Raw genomic sequence first — 20,793 nt, forward strand, 5'->3', positions numbered from 1 at the left:
CTCTGAGTTCTTTTAGTTCATATTTTAATAACACATGATAGAAAGCCTGCAAAAGGAGAGCTAAAAACTTAGCAGTGCTGTTTTAGTTTTACAATGTGTTTCCAGTTTAATAGGTGGCTTTTTTTTAACTGCCAACATTACTGCCACAACGTTACAGCCATATTGTAAAGGCGGTCTACTGCTTTCTCTGCTTCTTGAATCAACTAAGCTTGCTGTATGTCAGCATTAATAAGCTATCATAACACTAACTGCTTTATTGAGATAAAGATAGTAGTATCTAATTTGGTAACAAATGTATCTCTTTTACTGAGGAATAAAATTGTTTTTCTCCTTTTTGCACTGTTCTAAACAATGATATTCTGTACTCCTCCCAAATACTTGAACTTAGTGATGGCTTGAATCTTGACCTCTCACAGTTACAGAACCAGGTAAACAGGTTTGTTTGGCTGGTTTCAATGCTACTAAAAAATGCTGGCAGTGCTGGGGACAGATGAGTGTCAAGGTCGTGTGCTCCATTCCTAACTGTGCACTGGTACTTAGGGACAGAAACATGGGACAGAAACTAGAAAAGCACGTTTGTGCTAGACTGTCTAATTCACATTCTAAACTACTCCACAGTGAGCAGATAAATATTTAGTCGTGGTTAACCTTGAATTCCCCCCAGATTCTACCTCTGCCATAGCACAGGCAACTGTACATGCGGCTATCTCCTGATAGGCTCCCGACACAGACGAGATCGAGTTGACAGACCGGGTCCTCTCCCTGACTCTTGGGACCAGAGGCTGCCGGGCACTATTCTCAAAGCCAGGGCCCTCCAGACGGACATCTGGGTTACACAGAAATAAAAATGAACAAAGGTGGCCATTGCAAAGTCATAATACAGAAAATGGAAGTCAGTTTGTTTATCTTAAAGGTGTTTACAATATGGCTCATAGACTGCAACCTAAATAATAAATAGCTAAAGTTCAGGTTTAGAGCCTATATGTTGCTAATACAAAGACACCTCATGTAAAAAGGAGCACCCAAGAACAGGGTGGACACGCCCAGTTCTCCCAATTAATTTTCTCACCAGTGGTCTCATCATAAACCTTCTGCACAAGCATCTGCATAAGGCCCTGTTGAACACAGGATCAAGCTATAACTGGGCTACATCTGTGTCAGCTGTATTTTCTGCTTGTACCTGCAGAATATACTTATTATCTCAATGTCACAACTGCTCACATGAAAAACTATGGGTTTTTGCGTGCTTTCTGTATTAATACTGTATTGGACAAGCTAAACATTTTACACGCAGTGCAATTCTACTTTTACCTAAAGCAATGAAAGACTGTTTTTTAAGTGCTTCCCATCAAGAGAGATCAGAAAACCATTTCAAGGTTGTTTCTATAACAGTGCCAATCAGGAATTCAAGTGTCACCTTGCCTGTAAGAGCACTCACCGTGAGCAGACAGCCACTGGCGCTGGGCATCCGAGCACTGGGAGCCCCTCACTGTGGGCCGACCCCTGACCCTCTCTGCCCGCTCCTCTGAGGACTCAGCAGCCTGCAGAAGAAGAGACAGACCAGTTAACACTAGGGGCAGAGAGCTGCATCAAGGACTCGTCTGATCTTCAATTCCCTAAAATTTGTATTTACTTATTTAGTATTTTGTTTTTCATCCCACTTTATGTTTAAATCAATGTATCGGGCTGTTGCCAGTGCCTGCCTACAGTCCCTGATCTGCAGGGTATTCATTGCGCTACTCATGTAAGAACAGCCCAGCCATGCTGTTGAAAGACACACTATGCAATCCTTTCCAATACGCTTTGAAGGGATTCTTGGACCATTAATCTTATAGCACCCAAACCAGCAACTTTGCAACTTTTCACATGGCCTTAGTCATGCAATTAATTTTAACCCAACTGTCACCACATCTTCACTTTCAACATTTTGCTACTAATTATGGTCCGACTGTTAATTGACACTTTGTTTCAGCCATGATTTCCCATAACCTTTAGGAGAGGAAATCAGCTTGACAGTGTTCAGTACATGACCCCTAACTCATATTTGAAAGCACAGAGAAATGGAAATTGAATTAATTAATTCATATTAGTGAAATGTTCGCCCATACTTTTTAACATCTACTATGTTTTCCAGATTAACTGAGTCAGAAGTATTAGATTGGAGATCTTCATGTACCTGCAGTGCTAGTGTGGTGCCCTCTATTGGCGCAACAGTGTTACTGCTGTTGTAGCCTGAGGTGGGGCCAGAAGACAGACTTAAGCTAGATCCAGTACAGAGTGTGCTGGTGCTGATCCTTGTCCTGAACCGCAGATCATCCTGGGCCTAGGGAGAGAGATAGAGGGTGTGCATGTCAAACAGTAGCTGTCTGGAGCTGGCTCTGGGATACCGGAGTTCTTAAAGATATTTCAGTACTCTAGTACTATATATAATTTATTCTCACAAGAATCAGTAAATCTGTATTGAGCAGAAACTTATAGCAGACTATTCCATTAGAAAAAGAATAGAAGTGTTTGCAAGAAGTAAGCCATCCATTTTCTAACTAATTAATGTCCACAATGTCATGGGGTGTCTATCCCAGCAAGCAACAGGCACAAGGCAGGATACACCTTGGACAGGACACCAGTCTGTCGTAGGGCACACACACAAAGACACAAACACACAAACTTACATCAGGGCCAACTTTCCCAGAAGCCAATTAACCTACCAGTATGCCAGTATGTCTTTAGAATGTGGGAGAAAACTAACACAAAAACGGAGAGAGCATACAAACTCCACACAGATAGCACCTCAGGTCTGGAATTGAACCCAGGGCCACAGTGCTGCAAGGCTGCACCACCATGCAACTCAGTAGCTGAATTTCTTCTTAGAAATAATTATAATGTACTCTTAATTACTTCTTTTTCTTATAAGTTGTGATCACATTTAGGGTGAAAGCAGTGTCATCAAGACATTCTGTCCAGAACTAATCTGACAAGGATAAAATCTTATAGCTTTCACCTCATTCATTTTGTATCTTTTAAGAATTATCTATGACATACAATTATGAAAATCTGGGACAGGTCCTGTGAAGGACACTCACCCTGAGCCTCTGGGACAGGAAATCCTGCTAAACACTCACCCTGAGAATCTGGGTCAGGGCCCGAGATGGACACTCACCCCGAGTGTCTGGGACAGGGCCCAAGATGGACACTCACCCCGAGAGTCTGGGACAGGGCCCAAGATGGACACCCACCCCGAGAGTCTGGGACAGGGCACGAGATAGACACTCACCCTGAGAATCTGGGACAGGGCCTGCTGCTGCAGACGCTTCTTCTCTTGCTCTGTCCTTTTTCTGAGTCGGTCTCGGGCACGAGCGATCTCTGTCTTTGCCTCTTCACGTGCCTTCCCATAGTCCCGCAACAACAGCTCTATCTCAGAGGGGCACTGTGCCATTAGCCTCTTGGGCTGCGGGACCCTGGCAGCACACAGAACAGTGAAGATGGACAACAGGGCACGTCTGTATCTCCCAACATCGTCCCGTTGCTAAAAACGCCCTAAAGAGTGTAACTCTCTGAACTCTTATACAATCTGTCTACCTATATTTGGCCTTCTCTCTATTCTCTCAAATCTACGTTTTTAAATAGCTTTCATTGGATCTCCTATAAAACATCTTACGGAGAACAAAATGTCACATACTGTACATGCTTTAAAAAATCATTTTTTATATGTTAATGAATTATAATCAGTTAGTCATGGACTCGCCTCTTTTCTCTCCTCCACACCTATCCAGTGTAATACGCGTCCTGTCTTTTTTTATTAGTACCTTTAAAGTGTGGTTTTAATTCTTCTTCAATATATTTCATAAGTAACAGGCAAAACATCTAGAAAGAGCAGTTTATGATCAAAGCCAAGAATTGTTTTTAACAGAATAACTTCTTATGGTGATTACCTAACCTGTCATTGTTTTAAACACTACATCAGTAAACTGCAAAATGTAATTAATGGATTGATTTGCTCACAACACTTCATTGTATGACATCTAACAGTGACTCCCAACCTTGGTCCTGCAGGAACCCATGTCTTCTAGTTTATAATCCAGTCAAGTTCTTAATCACTGGCTCATTTGTGTCAGTTTTCTACATGTGGCATATTTGTAAATTTGCTTTGAGCTCCCAAAATGTCAGATGGGATATATAATTGATATGAACCTTGTATTAATTGCCAGATTTCACAACTGTCCTCATTCTGGTGTAATGCCTGAAATGTGACCATTTGCAAAAGCAGAAGGAAAAAAAATGCTCACTGTAAGCACAATGTTATTTCCATCTGTCTCATCTGTTCACCATGGAGAGACTAGTCCATGTCTGTTTAGTCAGCTTTCATAGTCAGGGCTGTGCAAAGCTTTGTGTGCTGAAGTTCTTTGACACAGTTGTTTGAAGTAAAGTATTTCTGACATTCAGGACTGACTAAAGAAACAAGTTAAACAAAAGTGTAAACAAGCACACAGATCAATTAGCACTGGGGATTTAGAGCTCAGCTGGAATGAAAACAATCCACCAGTGTTCGTTAGACATGAATCAAGTGCATTCATAGAAGTAAGTCTCCTGCATGCTGCTGTCTGCCTGTAATCATTACTTCAATCTGGCTACTTCAAGCTGTGCCCAGCACCCCCAGCCTCACACTGCCGTACCGGGTGCTGTCCACAACGCCCTGGCGTAACTGCTGCAGGTATTCCCTGTGCCGGCTGGGCGTGTCAGGGTCCTTCGGGAGCAGCGCTGCACCCTGTCCCTGGGCAAAAGGATGCTTGCTGGGGCTCAGGCTGCGGGCTCGTCGGCATCTCTGGAGCTGAGTCTCCCTCTCCTGTCGCAGCCCCTCAATGCTCTTCTTGTGTCTACAGACATGGGGAACACACAAGTCTTTAAAAAGTGCTGGCTATAACACATACAGAATCTGCCCAGTAGAGAGTGATCAATATGAAGCATCTATATTGCAAAACGAGGCTAGTGTGGAAACATGTCAGAAAAGCCGACAAAGTCATGTGAGAAAGTTATTGAATGACGATTAAAAAATGTATGTTTCTGGTTTTCAATTAATTGCGTAGCAATGTTCATGATATACAAATTTACAGACATGCAAATTGATTTAAAAACATAACTAATGGCTAAAGCGATCTTAATTTTTCATCCAGGTGTGATCAGAAATCAGATTTTTTTATGAACAAGAAAAGGTGCCATTGCAGATGCTGTTCAAATATGGGACTAGTGCAGTGGTGGACAACACTTCAAGAGTTTCTTTCTGTCCTGTTGTGATATTATTATTATTATTATTATTATTATTATTATTATTATTATTATTATTATTACTCAGCTGTTGAACAATAACAAAAAAGTAATAAAATCAAGAATCACCATCATTTGCATAAGCATTCTGTTTCGCATGTCTCGATATAATCTGAATTTTAAGTCTGAAGCGACCCTTTATTTGCCTATGTGTGAATATACATAGAAAATTACTATTTAAAATTACAGTCCAGTTTGCCCAGGTGCTGCTGAGCTTCCAGACTGCTAAACACAGAGGATCAAAGAGAATTTTCTAGTTTACTCTGTCTAATTAACTTCTTGTCATCAGTTAAGAAACACAACTATAGCAAGAGACAGGAAAAGACAAGGTAGAAACAGAAGGAACACAGAGAGAGAAATGGAGAGAAGCAGCACTGTCTCTTGTTCTACATCCTTTGCAAGATCTTGTTCTGATTAATCTTGGAGACCAAATTCTGGCTAAGCATCTTGAAGCTTGTTCAAACGAGCTTGGTGTCTTTTATTTAGGGAAATTCTGATTTCCTTTATTGTGGAATCCCATGGCTAAAATACTTTCTCTCCTAGTTAGGTATTGATCCATCCCTGTCCAGTTCTCTCTTGGGCATTCATGTTGTAGGAAGGGAGTTTTAGTCCTGAGATATATTCTTTTATTTGGGATGCAAGGTACATCTCTTGCTGGCATGTTGAGGCATTATATAGTGTTTCAGGTTATAGAGGTTAAAATGCTGGAGTTTCTGGGTCTGTAGAGTGCAGGCCTTTTGGACACCTTATTTTGTAAATAGTGTGATGCTTAATATTGTGTAACATTGTGTCACTTAGTTTGAGTTACCTATTAATAAACATTTGTCCTTGTTTGCCTCTGATTTATTACGTTTTCACTTGAGCTGTGCCAGAAAATGAAGAACTTGCATACCTCGAATTATGCCTACTGCTAGGGTTTATTTATTCTAATTACTACTCCCATTTCTCTATTTTCCTCACCCCCGATTTGTAACAACATAGCTTACAATAGAAGTATAATGCACATACTTATTATTAGTCATATTTACATAAATTGAGTCTCACTTAACCCAGGCAGAGTGTTTATATTCCTTTATAAATATACCGTATAATTGCTACTGTCACTTTGTCAGCTTCAGCCTGAAATACAAGAGAACTATAACTATCATGAGCTTTGAAACCAGGCATGCAAAATAGAAAATAACAAAAGTATTAAGTGATTTGTTGAGATCAATGCTATTAAGATTAATTCATTTTCAAGAGAATGAAACATTTACAATTCAGAAAATTACATCTATGTTTAAATGCTTAAAATGAAAGTACTGCTAATAAGAGCTGAATTTTGCAAAGGGAGGGCTCACTCTTTTGGGAAAGGCAAGTTGCACCCTTTAATTTATCCTAAATATTAGAATCTGCACACCACGTTTTCATTAAAAAAAAAAGATGTTCACTTTTTAAAATCCTCTCTACCGATATATGATTTTATATTTGGTTCTTTTTCCAAATATTTCTGATTGATATTTAATTTTTGGTTCTATAATTTATCTAAAAAAATCAAGTTTGCTTTTAAAATTAAATTTAAAGAAATAAATGGGATAGTATCTTAAGTTGTCTTAAAAATGGCACAGTCTTTCTCCGTGTTATTTATCTTGTTCAGGCCAGACTACATTAGATATATTCTCCCTAGTCCTGTTCAGCTACCTCATTTGTTTAAGAAGAGGAAAGGACCTATCACCCTGTTTCTCATAAAAGGGTGTATCTAAAACAATACACCCACCTATCATACAGCTGCTCTTTGGTGGGCATTGGGCAGGACTCTTCAGCAGCCCCAGTGTGCAGCAGCTTCAGAAGAGTGTCCGTCTCTCCCAGGCCATAGTTGAGCTTGGCCTCTGTCAACTCCACTGTCAGCTGGTGAGGGTTCAGATCTAAGCGAACTGCTGCCATGACTTGTGCCCTCTCCTTCCGCAGCCTCTCAATTTCTCTGGCCCTCTCATCCTTTGGCTCTCTTGAATCCAAACAGCCACTAGCTATGCTACCAGATTTCTCCTTCTTTGTCTTCCTGGGCTGGGATTTCCCCAGCCCCATCACCACACTACTGTTCAGACTTGAAGGAGGTCGGTAGTGAACACCTGACCAGTTGGTAAACTTGTTGTGCATTGGTAAATCTTCAGGCAACCTGCAGTTTCCCTGAGAGTCCGGAGAGTCATCTGCCAGAGGGTTTATATTGAGAAGGACGTCTGTGTTGCACTCGCTAGGAGCCACTGACATGGTGTCATCATCCTGAAGATGGATGGCTCTTTCACTCATTTCAGAAGGCTCACATGGGCTCCTCCATCGCTCCCCATCTTCAGATGAAGTCTGGTATCCTTCACCACTCCTGTTATTTAGTTCGCATTCAGGGCCAGAAAACTGTTGTGGTTTCCTCCTGGGCTTTTCCTCCAGCTTGCTGGACAGGAGCTGACTTTCAGCTGGTTTTTGTTTTGAGAGAGCAAGGTTTTTTGTGTTCCCACTTTGTTGCCGAGACCAGGAAGACACCCTTGACTGTCTAGAACTCAAGTTCCCTATCTGGCACCCAGGAGGATGAGCAATACACTGGGACCTATTGACAATTTTCCTCCCATGTCCATCTAGAGTGTAATTTGATCTGTTGCCAGAATCTTGTTTTGTAAAGCCTCGCATGTGAACAGTATTCACAGAAGAGTATTTTTCCCTCTCTCCTGTACATGGGTTACTGAAGTTGTCTGCAGTGGAGGTGTTGGCGATGGGTCTATTTGCAAGCCTCTTACTTAATTGATTGCCATCATGATAATGGTCTTCTGACACTTTTTGCTCAGATGGGATTCTTCCATCTTTATGTCGGAATCCATACCATGAGGCTGACCGATTTCTCTTTTGCTGCCTGAAAGAGTCTTCTATGAACACTTTTTCAGACGTCTCGTGGTTTGCAAGGCACTGAACAGATTTGCTCCTAACCATACAAGAGTTAACTCCAGCCTCAACTGTTAGAATGGGTGAAGAAGCACGATCTATCAAACATACTTGTCTTGAAGATGTATTTCTGCATGGACTGTTGTGTACAGAATTTTCCCTTGGGTGCATCTGGTTGTCAGATCTAGTGAACTGTGAGGAACAACTGGTCATCCTAGAGACTTCCAGATTGGTGCCATCTTCTGATGCAGAAATACAGGCGGGGGATGTGACAGGAGAGATTCTGGGACTGAATGGCAAGTGATTCTGCTTAACAGTCTCTAGAGAAGGTGTTGAAGTTCGAATACTTAGTGGGACAGCACCCATTGTTGTTTCTGGCAGCAAAACAGCAGAGCTGCTCTTGCGTAGGTCTGGCATGCTTTGGATCTTCACCGCTGTCCTTTTTTCCTGGTCTTGCAAGGCTAGTGTAATGTCTTTGTTTTCCTGAGAAATGTCAAGTACCTCTGAACCAATCACTTTTACGATAACGCTGACTTCCGGTGGTTTTGTGCGTTCCTCAGCCAGCACTGTTTTGTTCGTTGACTTACTAGTTGATTTGAAGATTTTCTCTGTCTGAATGCCAACATCAACTGTAGTCTGTGTGGAGCTGTCCCTCCTTCTACTTCTCTCTGAAAATGCACCAAAGAGCTTAGGCCTGCTAGGTGTGAGGTGCGAGGCATCTTTGACTTGTACATTTTTTATATTTCCAAGCAGATCCGAGGTGTTATGAATAAGCTGAGAAAGATGGAAAGACATGTTCTGCAGGCTTGCCCACGAAGTAGGCTGTTCATCACCATTCTCCTCAGGTACTCTCTGAGAAACAGGTACCTGAGTGCTGCTTCTTTTGTGACGGTTTTTCTTTCTTTTCCAACAATCAGCTGAAGTCTGGGTGCCATGTTCACAGGTCAACCTAGGAGTGCCTTTGCAGGAACCTACTGTCGACTCAGGCTCTGAGGAATAGAGGACCATAATTTCATCGACTTGAATCGAGCTGTTGCCAAGATCTCCAGAGCCAATACTACAGCTCCCTGAATCCAGTACCTCTTGACAGGAAGGATAGCTGCCACCTCTATGGTTATATTCAAAGGTGTCTTGCCTCTGAAAGTCTTCCATGCTACTAAGGGTGCTGGAAATTCCTCTAGTGTTGGCAAAAGAGCTCAAATGGGAGTGAAAAGGAGAGTTCTGAATATTTAAGACATTGTCGACACTACAGCACCGTGCGACTCCTTGGGTACCACAGTCAAATGACTGGGAAGAGAAATCACTGACACTCCCAAACGGTTGATTTTTAAAGGTCACTCTGTTGGCCTCTTTCTCCTGCCATGGGTGGACAAAGGGGTTGATATCACTGGAACTAAAATGCATTGCATCCTTTACATCAGGCAGATGCACTCCTCCTTGATCTTGGGATTTTGAGTTTTGTCCCTGGTGATTAAGGTAGGGGTCTGATCCATCACCTATTGAACAACAAGGTAGAGCTTTTCTCTCTTCATCTGAGCTCACAGACACAGAGAGAGGCCCAACAGTTGTGTAGTCCTTTATTTTGTTTGTCGATAACTGAGCATTTTCAATTGAAGATGTCCTTTGAATTCCTGTTAGTATAAGGCTTGGCTTATGCTTCGTCTTAGCGTTGTGCTCTACACAACTACCTTCATTGGCTTCTGAGTTAGACTGTGCACACACAATACGGGAACTCTGGTGTGAGTTTGTGCTAGTTTCAAAAGCAAAGCCACCTTCATGGGGTGTCACAGAAATTACAGGGGATGACACTCTGTGTATATGTAGAAGAGAGCAACATTCTTCCTTGCAGCTATCCACGCTGTGCTTCTGAGCACCATGCCTGGACAAGGCCGCTAAGGGCCTGTCTAGAGATGGCTCCTCGGATAAACTGAGACTGGACTCTGGTGATGAGGAGCTCTCTTTTAGTGATGTCTGTGGATCAACTCTTTTCAGTTTCTGCTTTGTCTTGTGGTGGTCACCACTGTTGTCTTTTTTACACTGAGAGATTCTCGTCTGATCAGTGTCCAAGGAATCTTTTTGTCTTACACTGCTATAATGCACTTCAGTTTGTGATTCATGGCTTTCCATGGCACTATCACACTGTGAAGAAGAAAGCAACTTGGGTGGAATAATACTTTCCTCTACAGGACATGTAGTGGCATTGGCCACTAGTGTGCTACTTGTAGGTTGTTCACAGCTCTGTGTAGAATTGTCAGTTTGCGGACCACTCTCCATGATTTTTCTCTTAAAACTTTGTGTTTCTCCAATAATGTGGTCACCTGCCCTTTTCAGATGGTACTTTTTTGCCTGGGCACTACTGTGCTCTTCAGAGCCATGCCCACAAAGTAAAAGTAGGCTATCATTCTCTGCAGCACTGATGTGGGAGTCAGGAGATGAGCTGTTGTCTGCAGTCCTGGGGAGAGTAGCAGTCAGATCCAAAGAAACTGGTGAATCCTGTGCGGAACAAGTAGACTTGCTGGTCTCCTGAAGCCCAGTTGATCTGTCCTTCAAGCAGATTATTTCATAATCTGATACTTGAGAATTTAAAGATGCTTCAAAAACATTCAACACCTTAATATTCTCATCTAGACCTGGCTCCATAACATAAATACATTCTTTAGCTTCCTGGTTCTTATGGCTTGAGCAGTAATTGTGGGATGAAACCTGACTTTCAGGGAAATATGTAACAGGTGTTACATGGATAGATGGTAGTTTGTTATTAAAAGGCCTATTTTCAGCTTGGGTAATATTACCTTTGGAGTTGTGAATGTGACCTTCCGGGAACTGCTCACTGCTGATGTAAGCAGGACTAGTGATATGACAGGAACTCTGTAGTTCGTCTCGGTTTTCTTTGTCTCTCTGTTCTTCCATATTTTTCGAACTTCCTAGGTCCTGTCCTGGAGAGAACCACTGACCATTTTCAGCATTGCTATCTATCACTGACTCACCTGCATCCTGAGCAGGTATAATATTGTTCAAATCAGAGACATGGCATGAATTTATCTGTGATTTCCTTGGTGCTCCTCTTAAGATTTCTTTTCTAAGTACCACTTCAGATTCAGCTGCTAATAGGTTATCTTTTTTACTACTCAGGAGCACGTTACCAGCACAGCTTATTTTATTAGAAAATACATCACAAAAAGAATCGTCACTGTTAGTCCCTTCCTCCAGAGAGTTCAATGCATATTCACCACCATTTTTGGCCATGTCAGCACACCCATATTTTGCAAAGCTTTTGTACGATGAAGATTTCAGGATCCGATCAAATTCAATTTGAGCAGTGAAAGCTGGTGATTCTTCAGGCTCAGGCTTAGACTGTATCCTGAAATCTGTTGACAAAGAAAGTGCTTGGGAGGATCTGTTAACCATAGGCTGGACAGCCTGATCAAATGGAACCGTCCAATTTGACATCCTAATATCTAAATAATCTTGGGCACCTGGGCCATTCTGTGTATTGCTGCTTGACAGTGGCATAGAGGCATTCACATCCAGATCTCTCTTAAACTCCCAAGAATATTCTGGGTTGGATGAACTGGCGACATTTTCTAAATAGCAGCCTTCTGGTTGTAGTTCAGCTTCCCTGACACCCTCTGGTCTATCCAAGTCTTGCTCTCTGTGATCTAATGATTCATTCTTAGTGACATCTACAAAAGGACACAGAAGGTCTTCTGATAAGTATTCTTTACTTTCCTCCTCACCATCTCTTTCCCACTCCGTTATACTTCCTGTTCCTCCTCTGAATTCCTGTGTTCCTTCTATACTTCTCTTTTCATCTGAGGTATTGCTTTCCGCGGTTTGCACTGAAACAGGTTTTAATCTGGTTAGAGTGCCTTCAATATTTTTTCTAAAACTACTGCTGACTTTACCCGTGAATTTTGTTAAGTGTTGGAAATCCTTCTCAACAACACTAGAGATCTCTTTTGCTTTCTTTGTTGCATAGCCCAAACCTTGAGACTCATTTCCTTCTGGGGCTTTGGGGTGGCTCTCTTCTGTCTCTTTTGAGTTTGAGTCTGCAGATTCTTGGTTGTCGCCCTGTTTTGAAACGCCATGCTTTTCTTCTGCTGTCTGCTGAAACACATTTGTACTGCTATTTCCACTGTTTCCAATCTGAACGTAGTTCATCCTTTCAGAAGACTGGGGTTCTTTCTTTTTCGGAGTGTTTTGGTCAGGCTTGTTTTCCCTGTCATGTCCTTGTGTCAGACCTGCTATGTCTTTTTTCACCTCCAGGACTTCTTGGTCCTGGGAAGAAAGTGGTAAGCTGGAAAGATCTTTGCCCTCAAGGTCAAAATTTGCCATATCAACTCTGACGTATGCATCTTTAAGGACACAAACAAGAGGAGAATGTGATGTTTGGAAATGTGAATGGCAGGGCTGTGGAGAGCTACACAAATCATCAAGATCATTTTCTGGAGAAGCACAAGAATCACAACTGTCCAAGGAAACAAGATTCCCTGCAAGAGGGGGTCTGCTTTCTCTTGAGAAAGGACGGAGTTCCTGTTCACTCAGGACTTCATGTTCACTATGATGATTTGACTCACTGCAACCCATCACCACCTCATGTTCCCCCTCTCTTCCATGAATAATGCCTTCCTTGCTCTCTTTCATTAAACAGTCCATATGTTCTTTCACTACTTCAGAGATCTTCTGGTCAACTGAAAAGCAGGCAATCTCTGGGGTTTCTGACTTGGAATGTTTTAAACCTGATGTGCTTCCTTCTTTGTTAATCATCATTTGAATCTTGTCTATGTCCTCTCTGCTTTTTAGAGTCTTGTTTCCATTTTCTGGGTTTGCCACTGAAGATTGTTTCTTCGTTGGTGCGAGCTCTTCCTTCTCACACTCCAGTACACTTTGAATTCTGCACTGCTCCCCACGAACATCCTGAATTTCACCAGGATCTGTTAGTGTTTTCTGGAGAAGACTATAAGATCTACTAGTGGTGTCAGACTTTTGACTGTCACTTGTAGTTGCAGTTGCTACCACCCTGGTTACTCTGGGCATGTCTTCTTTGCTACACTCACTTAATTCATTTTTTTTTTCAGTGCTATCTAATATCACCATGCAATCCTTTCCAGTGACTTCTGCAGATACCTGACTGTCCTGTACAATAGTACGACAGTTCAGAATATTCACTCTTTCTGTAGTTTCCAGATTTGTCTTTATTTTACTACATTCCACTGGGTTTTTCCAGCTGTCTTTTCTAAATTCTACTGTAGTATTTTCCAGGTGGGACACCTCAGGAGCTTTATGTTCTGATGTGTTGGAGCTCTGACCATCAATTCTAGTTGTATACATTATGCCTGGACCAGGCTTACACTGCTTCTCGGCTTTTCCCATTGAATCATCTTTGAGTTCTTTTGACTCGCAACTGCCTTTCTCTTTACTCTTGGAAACATCCTCTCCCTTGACTTGTGTTCTATCCAAGCTACTCTGCAGAATTTTACACTGTGTCTTATTCTGCTCTTTTGGGTTTTCCTTCATTACAGCTTTCTGTGCACCTTCAAAGTTCCTAACTCTTGCCATCTTTTCCTTTACTTGCTGTATTTCACTGCGACAGAGAGCCAAATTGACAGGTGGAGACTCTTGGTACTTCTCTTGTGACAGTGCATTCTTTTGGTCTGCATCTTCCTCATTATTACTCTCCAGTGGGGGTGTGACTACATGTGACCCTAAAGAGAAATCACAAGCAGCAGGATGGAAGGAATCGATCTGGTCTTTGCCTGTTGAGGTATAATCTGGACTTGCTACATTTCTTGAAGTCATGGGAACGACTCCATTATCCTGCAGATTCCCAGTTCCATTCTGCAGTTCACTCATTGCATCCTGAAAGTATACTTCCTTAACGATCGGACTGCTTTGATTACTGAGACAGTTAATATTAGAGTTAGTGTTAACTTTCATGCTGACCTGAGGGCTCGATCCACTAAATACTGTATTAGAATGAGATTCATGCCACAGAAACCTTTCTGTCTCTTGTTCATGGGATGATAATGGAGAATCCATGCTCTCATCTATGTTTACATCTTTAAAGGTCCATTGAGACTGTATCTGCCATGCAATTTTGGTGATCAATTGAGACTGAGGAATCACATCATTATCCTGTGCACTAACATGTTTTTGAATTGCTTTTTCTGATTTAACTGTACAATCACTCCTCATTTTACTAGTGCCTCCAGAAACAGATTGGTTGTCTTCATAAGAGGATTCTGAAAGATTGCCACTGCTAGAATGTGAATGAGTATCACCAGCAGGATCAATGTACAGTAAGCCTGAAGAAATAAAAGCATGTAAATGATCAGAATGCTCCATTGAGACTGTCCTGTTTGATGCCTGGAGGTCATTATTGCTGGAACCAAGAGATGGAAGGATCACTGAGGAACATGTGAGCTTTGCATGAACCTCTTTCTCAGGGTGATTCTCTTTCTCCTCAGCACAGTTTGAATCAGAATTGAATTTTGTAACTTCAGATTCTATGACAGGAACCTCTTTTGCTGTCGATCTACATTCTGCTACGGCTGAACATTTTTCATTTATTCCAGGTTCAGAAGTCAAAAGCTGCCCCTGTAGTGCAATCTCATTTCCGAATGAAACTGGAATCGATGGCAGAGTCTTTGATTTCAATGTATTGCCCAGGATGGTTTCCATGTTCGTGCAATACTCTAAATCCCAGTAACTTTGTTCCTTTAGGGTTGTGTTACTGTCTAATGTACAGGCATTAGATATATCTCTTTCAAATCCAGAACTAAGCAGACTACTCATTGAATCTGACAATTCAGCACCTCTCTTTGGGCTGCCCTTTACCATGTTGGCAACCTCTTGATTTGTATCTTGAAGAATCCTGGGGCTTTCATTAGTCTCAGATGAAGACCAGGCATCTGTAAGAGCCAGCAAACTTTCCTCCTCTCTGGAATATGTCCGCCAATTGGCTGATGATGGACATGTTTTCAAACAGGGATCATCTCTCAACTTACAAACCCTCTCTCCAGTTTCCTCCTTAGTTTCTCCTCCTTGGTAAAACAAGGGCTTCATCTGCTGCAGAAACGCATTTTCCTTAAGAGCTTTGGTATTAATGCCAGCTTTTATTCGTGGACTCTGGCGTTTCCAGTAAATTTCAACAGGCATTTCATCAGATGTAGCAGAGCCAAGGGGGGAAAAGTTAATATCTCTTTCTTCATCACCAGCCAGACTATCCAGTGAGACTCTTCTCGCTTGCCAGGAATGAGAGTTACCTGCTGAATATGGGTTACCGAAAAATGAACAAGGTTCTGTATTTGACAGAGCCACCGCTGGTCTCTCAGATTGCTTCCTTTCTCCATTGGTCACCAAGGAGTCTTGTGACATCTGGCTGTCAATGCTCTCTTCATCGCTTTGTACCAGCTGGTCTGCGTCTTCCTGTTTTAGTTGCTCAGCCAAGGCTTTGGTATATGCTGATGAAAGGGAATCCAGCGAGTACATGCTGTCAGAATCAGAGGACCTTTCTTCTTCATTCTCCTCACCCAGCTCCCAACCTGTACCCTGTCTGATTCCTCCAGTCAGAAAGTCTGCACTATGCCAGCGCTTATGCCAGCAGTCTGCTCCAGCCTTGCTAAGATGGTCCAGATCTTCACAAGATGCCATTTTGGTGAGGCACTTCTCTGCAGTCTTGCTGTCCAAACTCTTAGTCAACTTGCAACTTATTTTTTTAACAGACTTAGCACCTCTATTTATAAATATACCTGTGGGTGGTTTTCTAAATACTCTAGACAGTGCAGTTCTGATTCCTGGACTTACTGATTGTGAAAGTGCTTTTCTTATTCTTTCCAGGCCTTTATTGCCTTTTGTAGAAATCCTTGCTCCCTTGGATGAGCTCCTCGTGGGCTCCTGACATTTTGTTTTGCTGCTTTTGGATAAAGCTCTTCCTTTACCTTTGCTGGAATCTGGGCATGGAGGAGTTGTTTGCTGGGATTTCTGGTTTCCCACTGAACCCATTTCACATCTCAAAACCTGACCAAGTCCTGTGGTGGATGTCTCAGAACAATTCCTCATCCTCTTTGCAGATGCTGCTGGAAGGCACTCTTCAGACAGCCATTTCCGTAGGGCAGAAGACTTAAACTGACCAGAGGGAGGAGGTAGCTCAGTGGACTTGTTCCTTGCAAGGAAATGGCTGTGGAAAACAAAGGAGAGCATTATCACATTTTAATGAGAACTCGAATTTCAAAGTTATTTTTAAGGTCAGATTTTTCCTTTCTTCAATGGGGAATAAATGCAAGCACTACTAATGGACTAGGACAATGATTCAACTAACGCTTCAGAGAAATATGGAAAAAAATAGGAAAAGGTTTCTACATCTGCAGTAACAGATATATGTACTGTCACCAACCAACTCCAGCCATGCTAAATATACTAAATTATGATTCATGTCTCCGCTAGGTTTATCGAAAGCTTATTCATCCAAGAAATTGGTATTTGAGTTTTGTAGTTAATTGATCTATTTAAGATACGAATGGAAACACGAATGGAAACACTTATTTAAGTAATGTTATGTAAATTGTACAAACAAGTAGGCTTACTTTGTCTGCAACTGTATAGTTTCTTATTGAAATGCTTCTGTAAATGATTTATAGCAGTAAACAAAACCATCTCTCTGCTTCAGTTTCACGTCAGCTAAGGTTACAGCATTGAGGTGCAAGTTGGCCACACTTTTCTCAGGGCCTTGATTTACTTTAGGAGAGCAGTTCGGTTCTTCATTGGAGGCGGCTCTAACCTGTGTCACAGGAATAGGTGAGTGAACTACATCCAGGTCAATATATTCTGCCAAGGAAGATTTAAGTTTGCTAACTTGTTAGATCTCCTTGTGCTGTAAGTTTCACAAGTTGACACTTTTGGTCAGCTTTACTTTAGGACTGAAGTTGGACATTAGAATTTATCTCAGAGAAAATCCGGAAAACTCACTCCATGGCTTGAGACTCAGTGACCTGAGGTTTAAGACAAACGAGGCGGAGCTAAGAGCCTTATCCACCTCTGTGTTTCTCACTAAGCACTTATGAAAGGAAAGGAGGCAGACCTGTAGATGGGGGTTTGGTTGGGATAGAGACGGGAGAGCAGATCCGCGGAGAAGGAGTGCCGGCGCAGGAGAGGGACTGCTCCTCCGAGCTCGGTCGTGAGATCTGGAGATGTGGGGCTCTCCCTGCTGAGGGCAAAGGCACTCTCCAGTTGCTGCAGTTCCCTCTTGGCTTCCAGAAAGTGCCGCTTGCGGGCAATCTTCTCAAGCTGGTATCTTAGCCTCTTCCTGCGAACCCTAAACTCCGACCTGCGGAGCGCATGGTGCCGCAGCAGCTCCTGCTGGACCAGCTTCTTCCTCTTGCCAAGAGGGGTCTCACATACCCCTGACCCTTGCATGACCTGGACCCCAGCCTCCGAGCCCCAAGTGGGGTCTGTCTGCACTCCCAGCTCACTTGTTTTCCTCTCCTCGTTGGCCAGCCGCTGTGACTCCTGCTGAATCCACTGCTGATCTGCAAGGAGAAGAAAAAAGAGCAGACGAATTAGACACACATTAGGGACTCAACAATCAGAATTAATTTCTACAATTTCATTACACTTTTATCCATCCATTTTCAAAGACCTTTATCCAATACAGTACTGCAGGGGAGCAGAAATCTATCTTGACAAGCAAAGGGTCCAAGGCAGGGTACACCCGGGACGGGATGCCAGTCCATTGCAGGACAGACAGGCACAAACACAGACTCACACCAGGGCCAATTTTCCCAGAAGCCAATTAAACTACCAGAATGCTTTTGGAACGTGGAAGGATATCGGAGCACCTGGAAGAAACCCACACAAACACAGGGAAAACATACAAACTGCATGTAGACAGAACCAGAGGAATTGACTCCAGGGTTCTAACCAGTGCAACAAAATGGATGAATGGAAACGCTATTAAATCAAGTGGATCAACTGTACTTTGAATGTGAACACACTGACTGGAATGTCTCAATATTATTAGTATGATTCTTTACTTTTGGTGAAACAATGGTTTTCTTTTGTGGTGTGCTGCTGAGTTAATAGGAACCGCTCACCCTGAAGTTTGTGTGGGACCCAATTGACAGTGATGGGGACACTATACTGTAAAAAAGGCGCCGTCCTTCGGGTGAGACATAAAACAGAGGTCCTGACTCATTAAAAAATGTCAAAAAGATTATGGAACGTGTTACCCAGGTGTACAGGCCAAATTTCCCCCCGGACCTTACAAACCATGGCCTCCTAATTATCCCCATCTAAGAACTGGCTTCTTCATTCTGTTCTCCTCACCACTGATAGTTAATGTGTGGTGAGCGTACTGGCACATTATGGCTGCTGTCACATCATCCAGGTAGGTCCTACACATTGGTGGTAAAGGAGGGGAATCCCCATTACCTGTAAAGCGCTTTGAATAGAGTGTCCAGAAAAGCACTATAGACGTGTAAGGATTATTATTGTATTTGGTTTGTGAAAATAATTAAAATTAATCAGATTCTGTACTTAGCTGAATCTGAATGTGAAATGAGGCCTAGGGATCCTGAACAAACCCCAGAACTGAACAGCACATCCTCCAGAGAGAGGCCGGGCCTTGCTGCACGAACTGCATCAGGGGACGTGTGTAGAGAGGCCGTCCTTACTGTCCCTGTGCTGCTGCTGGAGGTGCGCCTGCTCCCACTCCAGGTCCCTCTCCGCCCTACGCTGCGCCGACTGGATCTCCTCCCGCAGGCTCTGCACGTAGCGCTGCTGCTCCGCCAGCTGCCGCCTGGGGGCGCCCCCCGCCCCAGCCTCGCTCCGTTCCCAGCAGCCCCCTCCTCCGGCCCTGCAGAGAGCACAGCAGGTGAGTCGCTTCGTTTATATAGCTAGACGGAGTCAACACAGCTGTACTACATGTAACAGAGTCTGCATATAACACATACTGTACATAAACTTCCAGTAACTAACATTCCAAAAAATATCGAGCAGATTATATCCAAATCAGTCTGTTAATGATCATCGGAACCTCCAAAGGACCTTACATTGAAGTTACTGGTAGAGAGTCTTTTATTGCTTATCTTCATTTAAGCATTTTAAGAAAACGTATTCAATGTAACCAAGATAACAATATCAAATTGAAAAATTAGTTATGGTTTTAATCATAGATTACACCACTAATAGGTTGAGAGGCTAACAGACACTGTGTACAATCTTGAGTTTTACAGAATACACCAGTTTGCTTCAAAACAACTTTATTAACTTGTGAATCGAGAAACAACAGACGTCAATGGAACACAATCTGTTCACAGCACTCAGTGTGCTATACAAGTGAAGATTGCTTTAAGAAGAACAATAATCTCTGTTTTCAGTGTTAATACGATGTTGTAACAAGAAACCGATCAAAAAGGCAACTTAACTGCAATACATTTTTTATCTTATCCAACTTTACTAACTACTAGATTAATCACTCTTGGTTGCTGCATTTTGTATAACTGAACCCTGAGATCACTATATATGTGCCTGGCAACTAATCCACAGGCAGTGATTCAGCAAGAAAAATAAACTAAATGAAGGAAATAACTTTAAACAGCAAGATATCCTGTGATTAAGAACTACTAATCTGTTCAATAACCTCGAAGCATATGTATGCTATAAAGTTCCTGATTTTTCCACAATGTTAAATTTTAGACTTTTTTTTAATTACAAGTCATTATTATAGGTTCCATATCCATCAAAGTAAACAACAAAACAATACATTTAAGTTCTATACCAAATACATGCATGGTGTGTTCTTCATTAGTCAAGACAAAGCAACATGGTGTACAAGTCCGATAATGAGCAGTATTACAAGAGAGATAATGTTAACACTAGTTAATGTGCCATACGTTTGCTGATCAGGAACATGGGGGCTTGTATCATACTGTATTTCCTAGTAGACTTCTTTGTTATTATCAGTTGCTAAGCTGTTCTGATTAAGTCTCTTACTGCAATTATCAAAGTGTATTTACAGAAAAGAAACTATCCACAAGAAAAGGGTAAATAACACTTACTGTATAAGAATGCACATACCAGTTCTTAGCTTCATGACATATACCTTACCTTCACTAAATGGAAAGCTCTACAGGCAAATATCCAAGTTTGGACAATTGTTATATCCTCTGAAGACAGACTCGCGCATAGGCTGAATTTATTTGTATCATGTACAAAGGCAGCACTGGAAGGTAACTAAGCAACCTCTCAGTTAGACGTCAAAACCAAGGCCACAGTAGTTTCCTAGGGACTCAGGCAGGGTTCATCAACTGCATAGATTTTCACAATACTTGCATTTTGCACAAATGAAACAGGAGAGCACAACATTTGGCAGTATACTGACTCCACACATTCTCCTGTGCAAATATATTGAAAATGCTCTACCATGTTTGAAATTACATACCACCTACATTGCCTACTGAAAGTCTACACATCAATTCCAATGCAAAACATTTTGTGGCCTAACCCTCTGAAATTAAGACATATTAAATCAGAATTTATTTTACCTTCATTTACACATTGTAACACACA

The 20,793-nt window shown here is 42.1% G+C and overlaps 1 protein-coding gene across 2 annotated transcripts in view; it reads right to left on the reverse strand.

The window, feature by feature from the left end:
• Positions 1–20,793, reverse strand: part of stard9 (StAR-related lipid transfer (START) domain containing 9) — a 77,339-nt gene that overhangs the window by 7,559 nt on the left and 48,987 nt on the right. For both annotated transcript variants that reach the window (XM_015350940.2, XM_015350939.2), the window contains exons 22-29: positions 18,897–19,078; positions 17,306–17,753; positions 7,076–16,405; positions 4,671–4,871; positions 3,272–3,455; positions 2,177–2,323; positions 1,439–1,541; positions 672–826 (exon numbers count right to left, since the gene is read on the reverse strand). In XM_015350940.2, the coding sequence (XP_015206426.2) occupies positions 672–826; positions 1,439–1,541; positions 2,177–2,323; positions 3,272–3,455; positions 4,671–4,871; positions 7,076–16,405; positions 17,306–17,753; positions 18,897–19,078 (10,750 nt within the window). The remainder of the gene's footprint in view (positions 1–671; positions 827–1,438; positions 1,542–2,176; positions 2,324–3,271; positions 3,456–4,670; positions 4,872–7,075; positions 16,406–17,305; positions 17,754–18,896; positions 19,079–20,793) is intronic.

This window comes from Lepisosteus oculatus, chromosome 8 (assembly GCF_040954835.1).
Source record: "Lepisosteus oculatus isolate fLepOcu1 chromosome 8, fLepOcu1.hap2, whole genome shotgun sequence".
NCBI classification, from domain to species: Eukaryota; Metazoa; Chordata; class Actinopteri; order Semionotiformes; family Lepisosteidae; genus Lepisosteus; species Lepisosteus oculatus.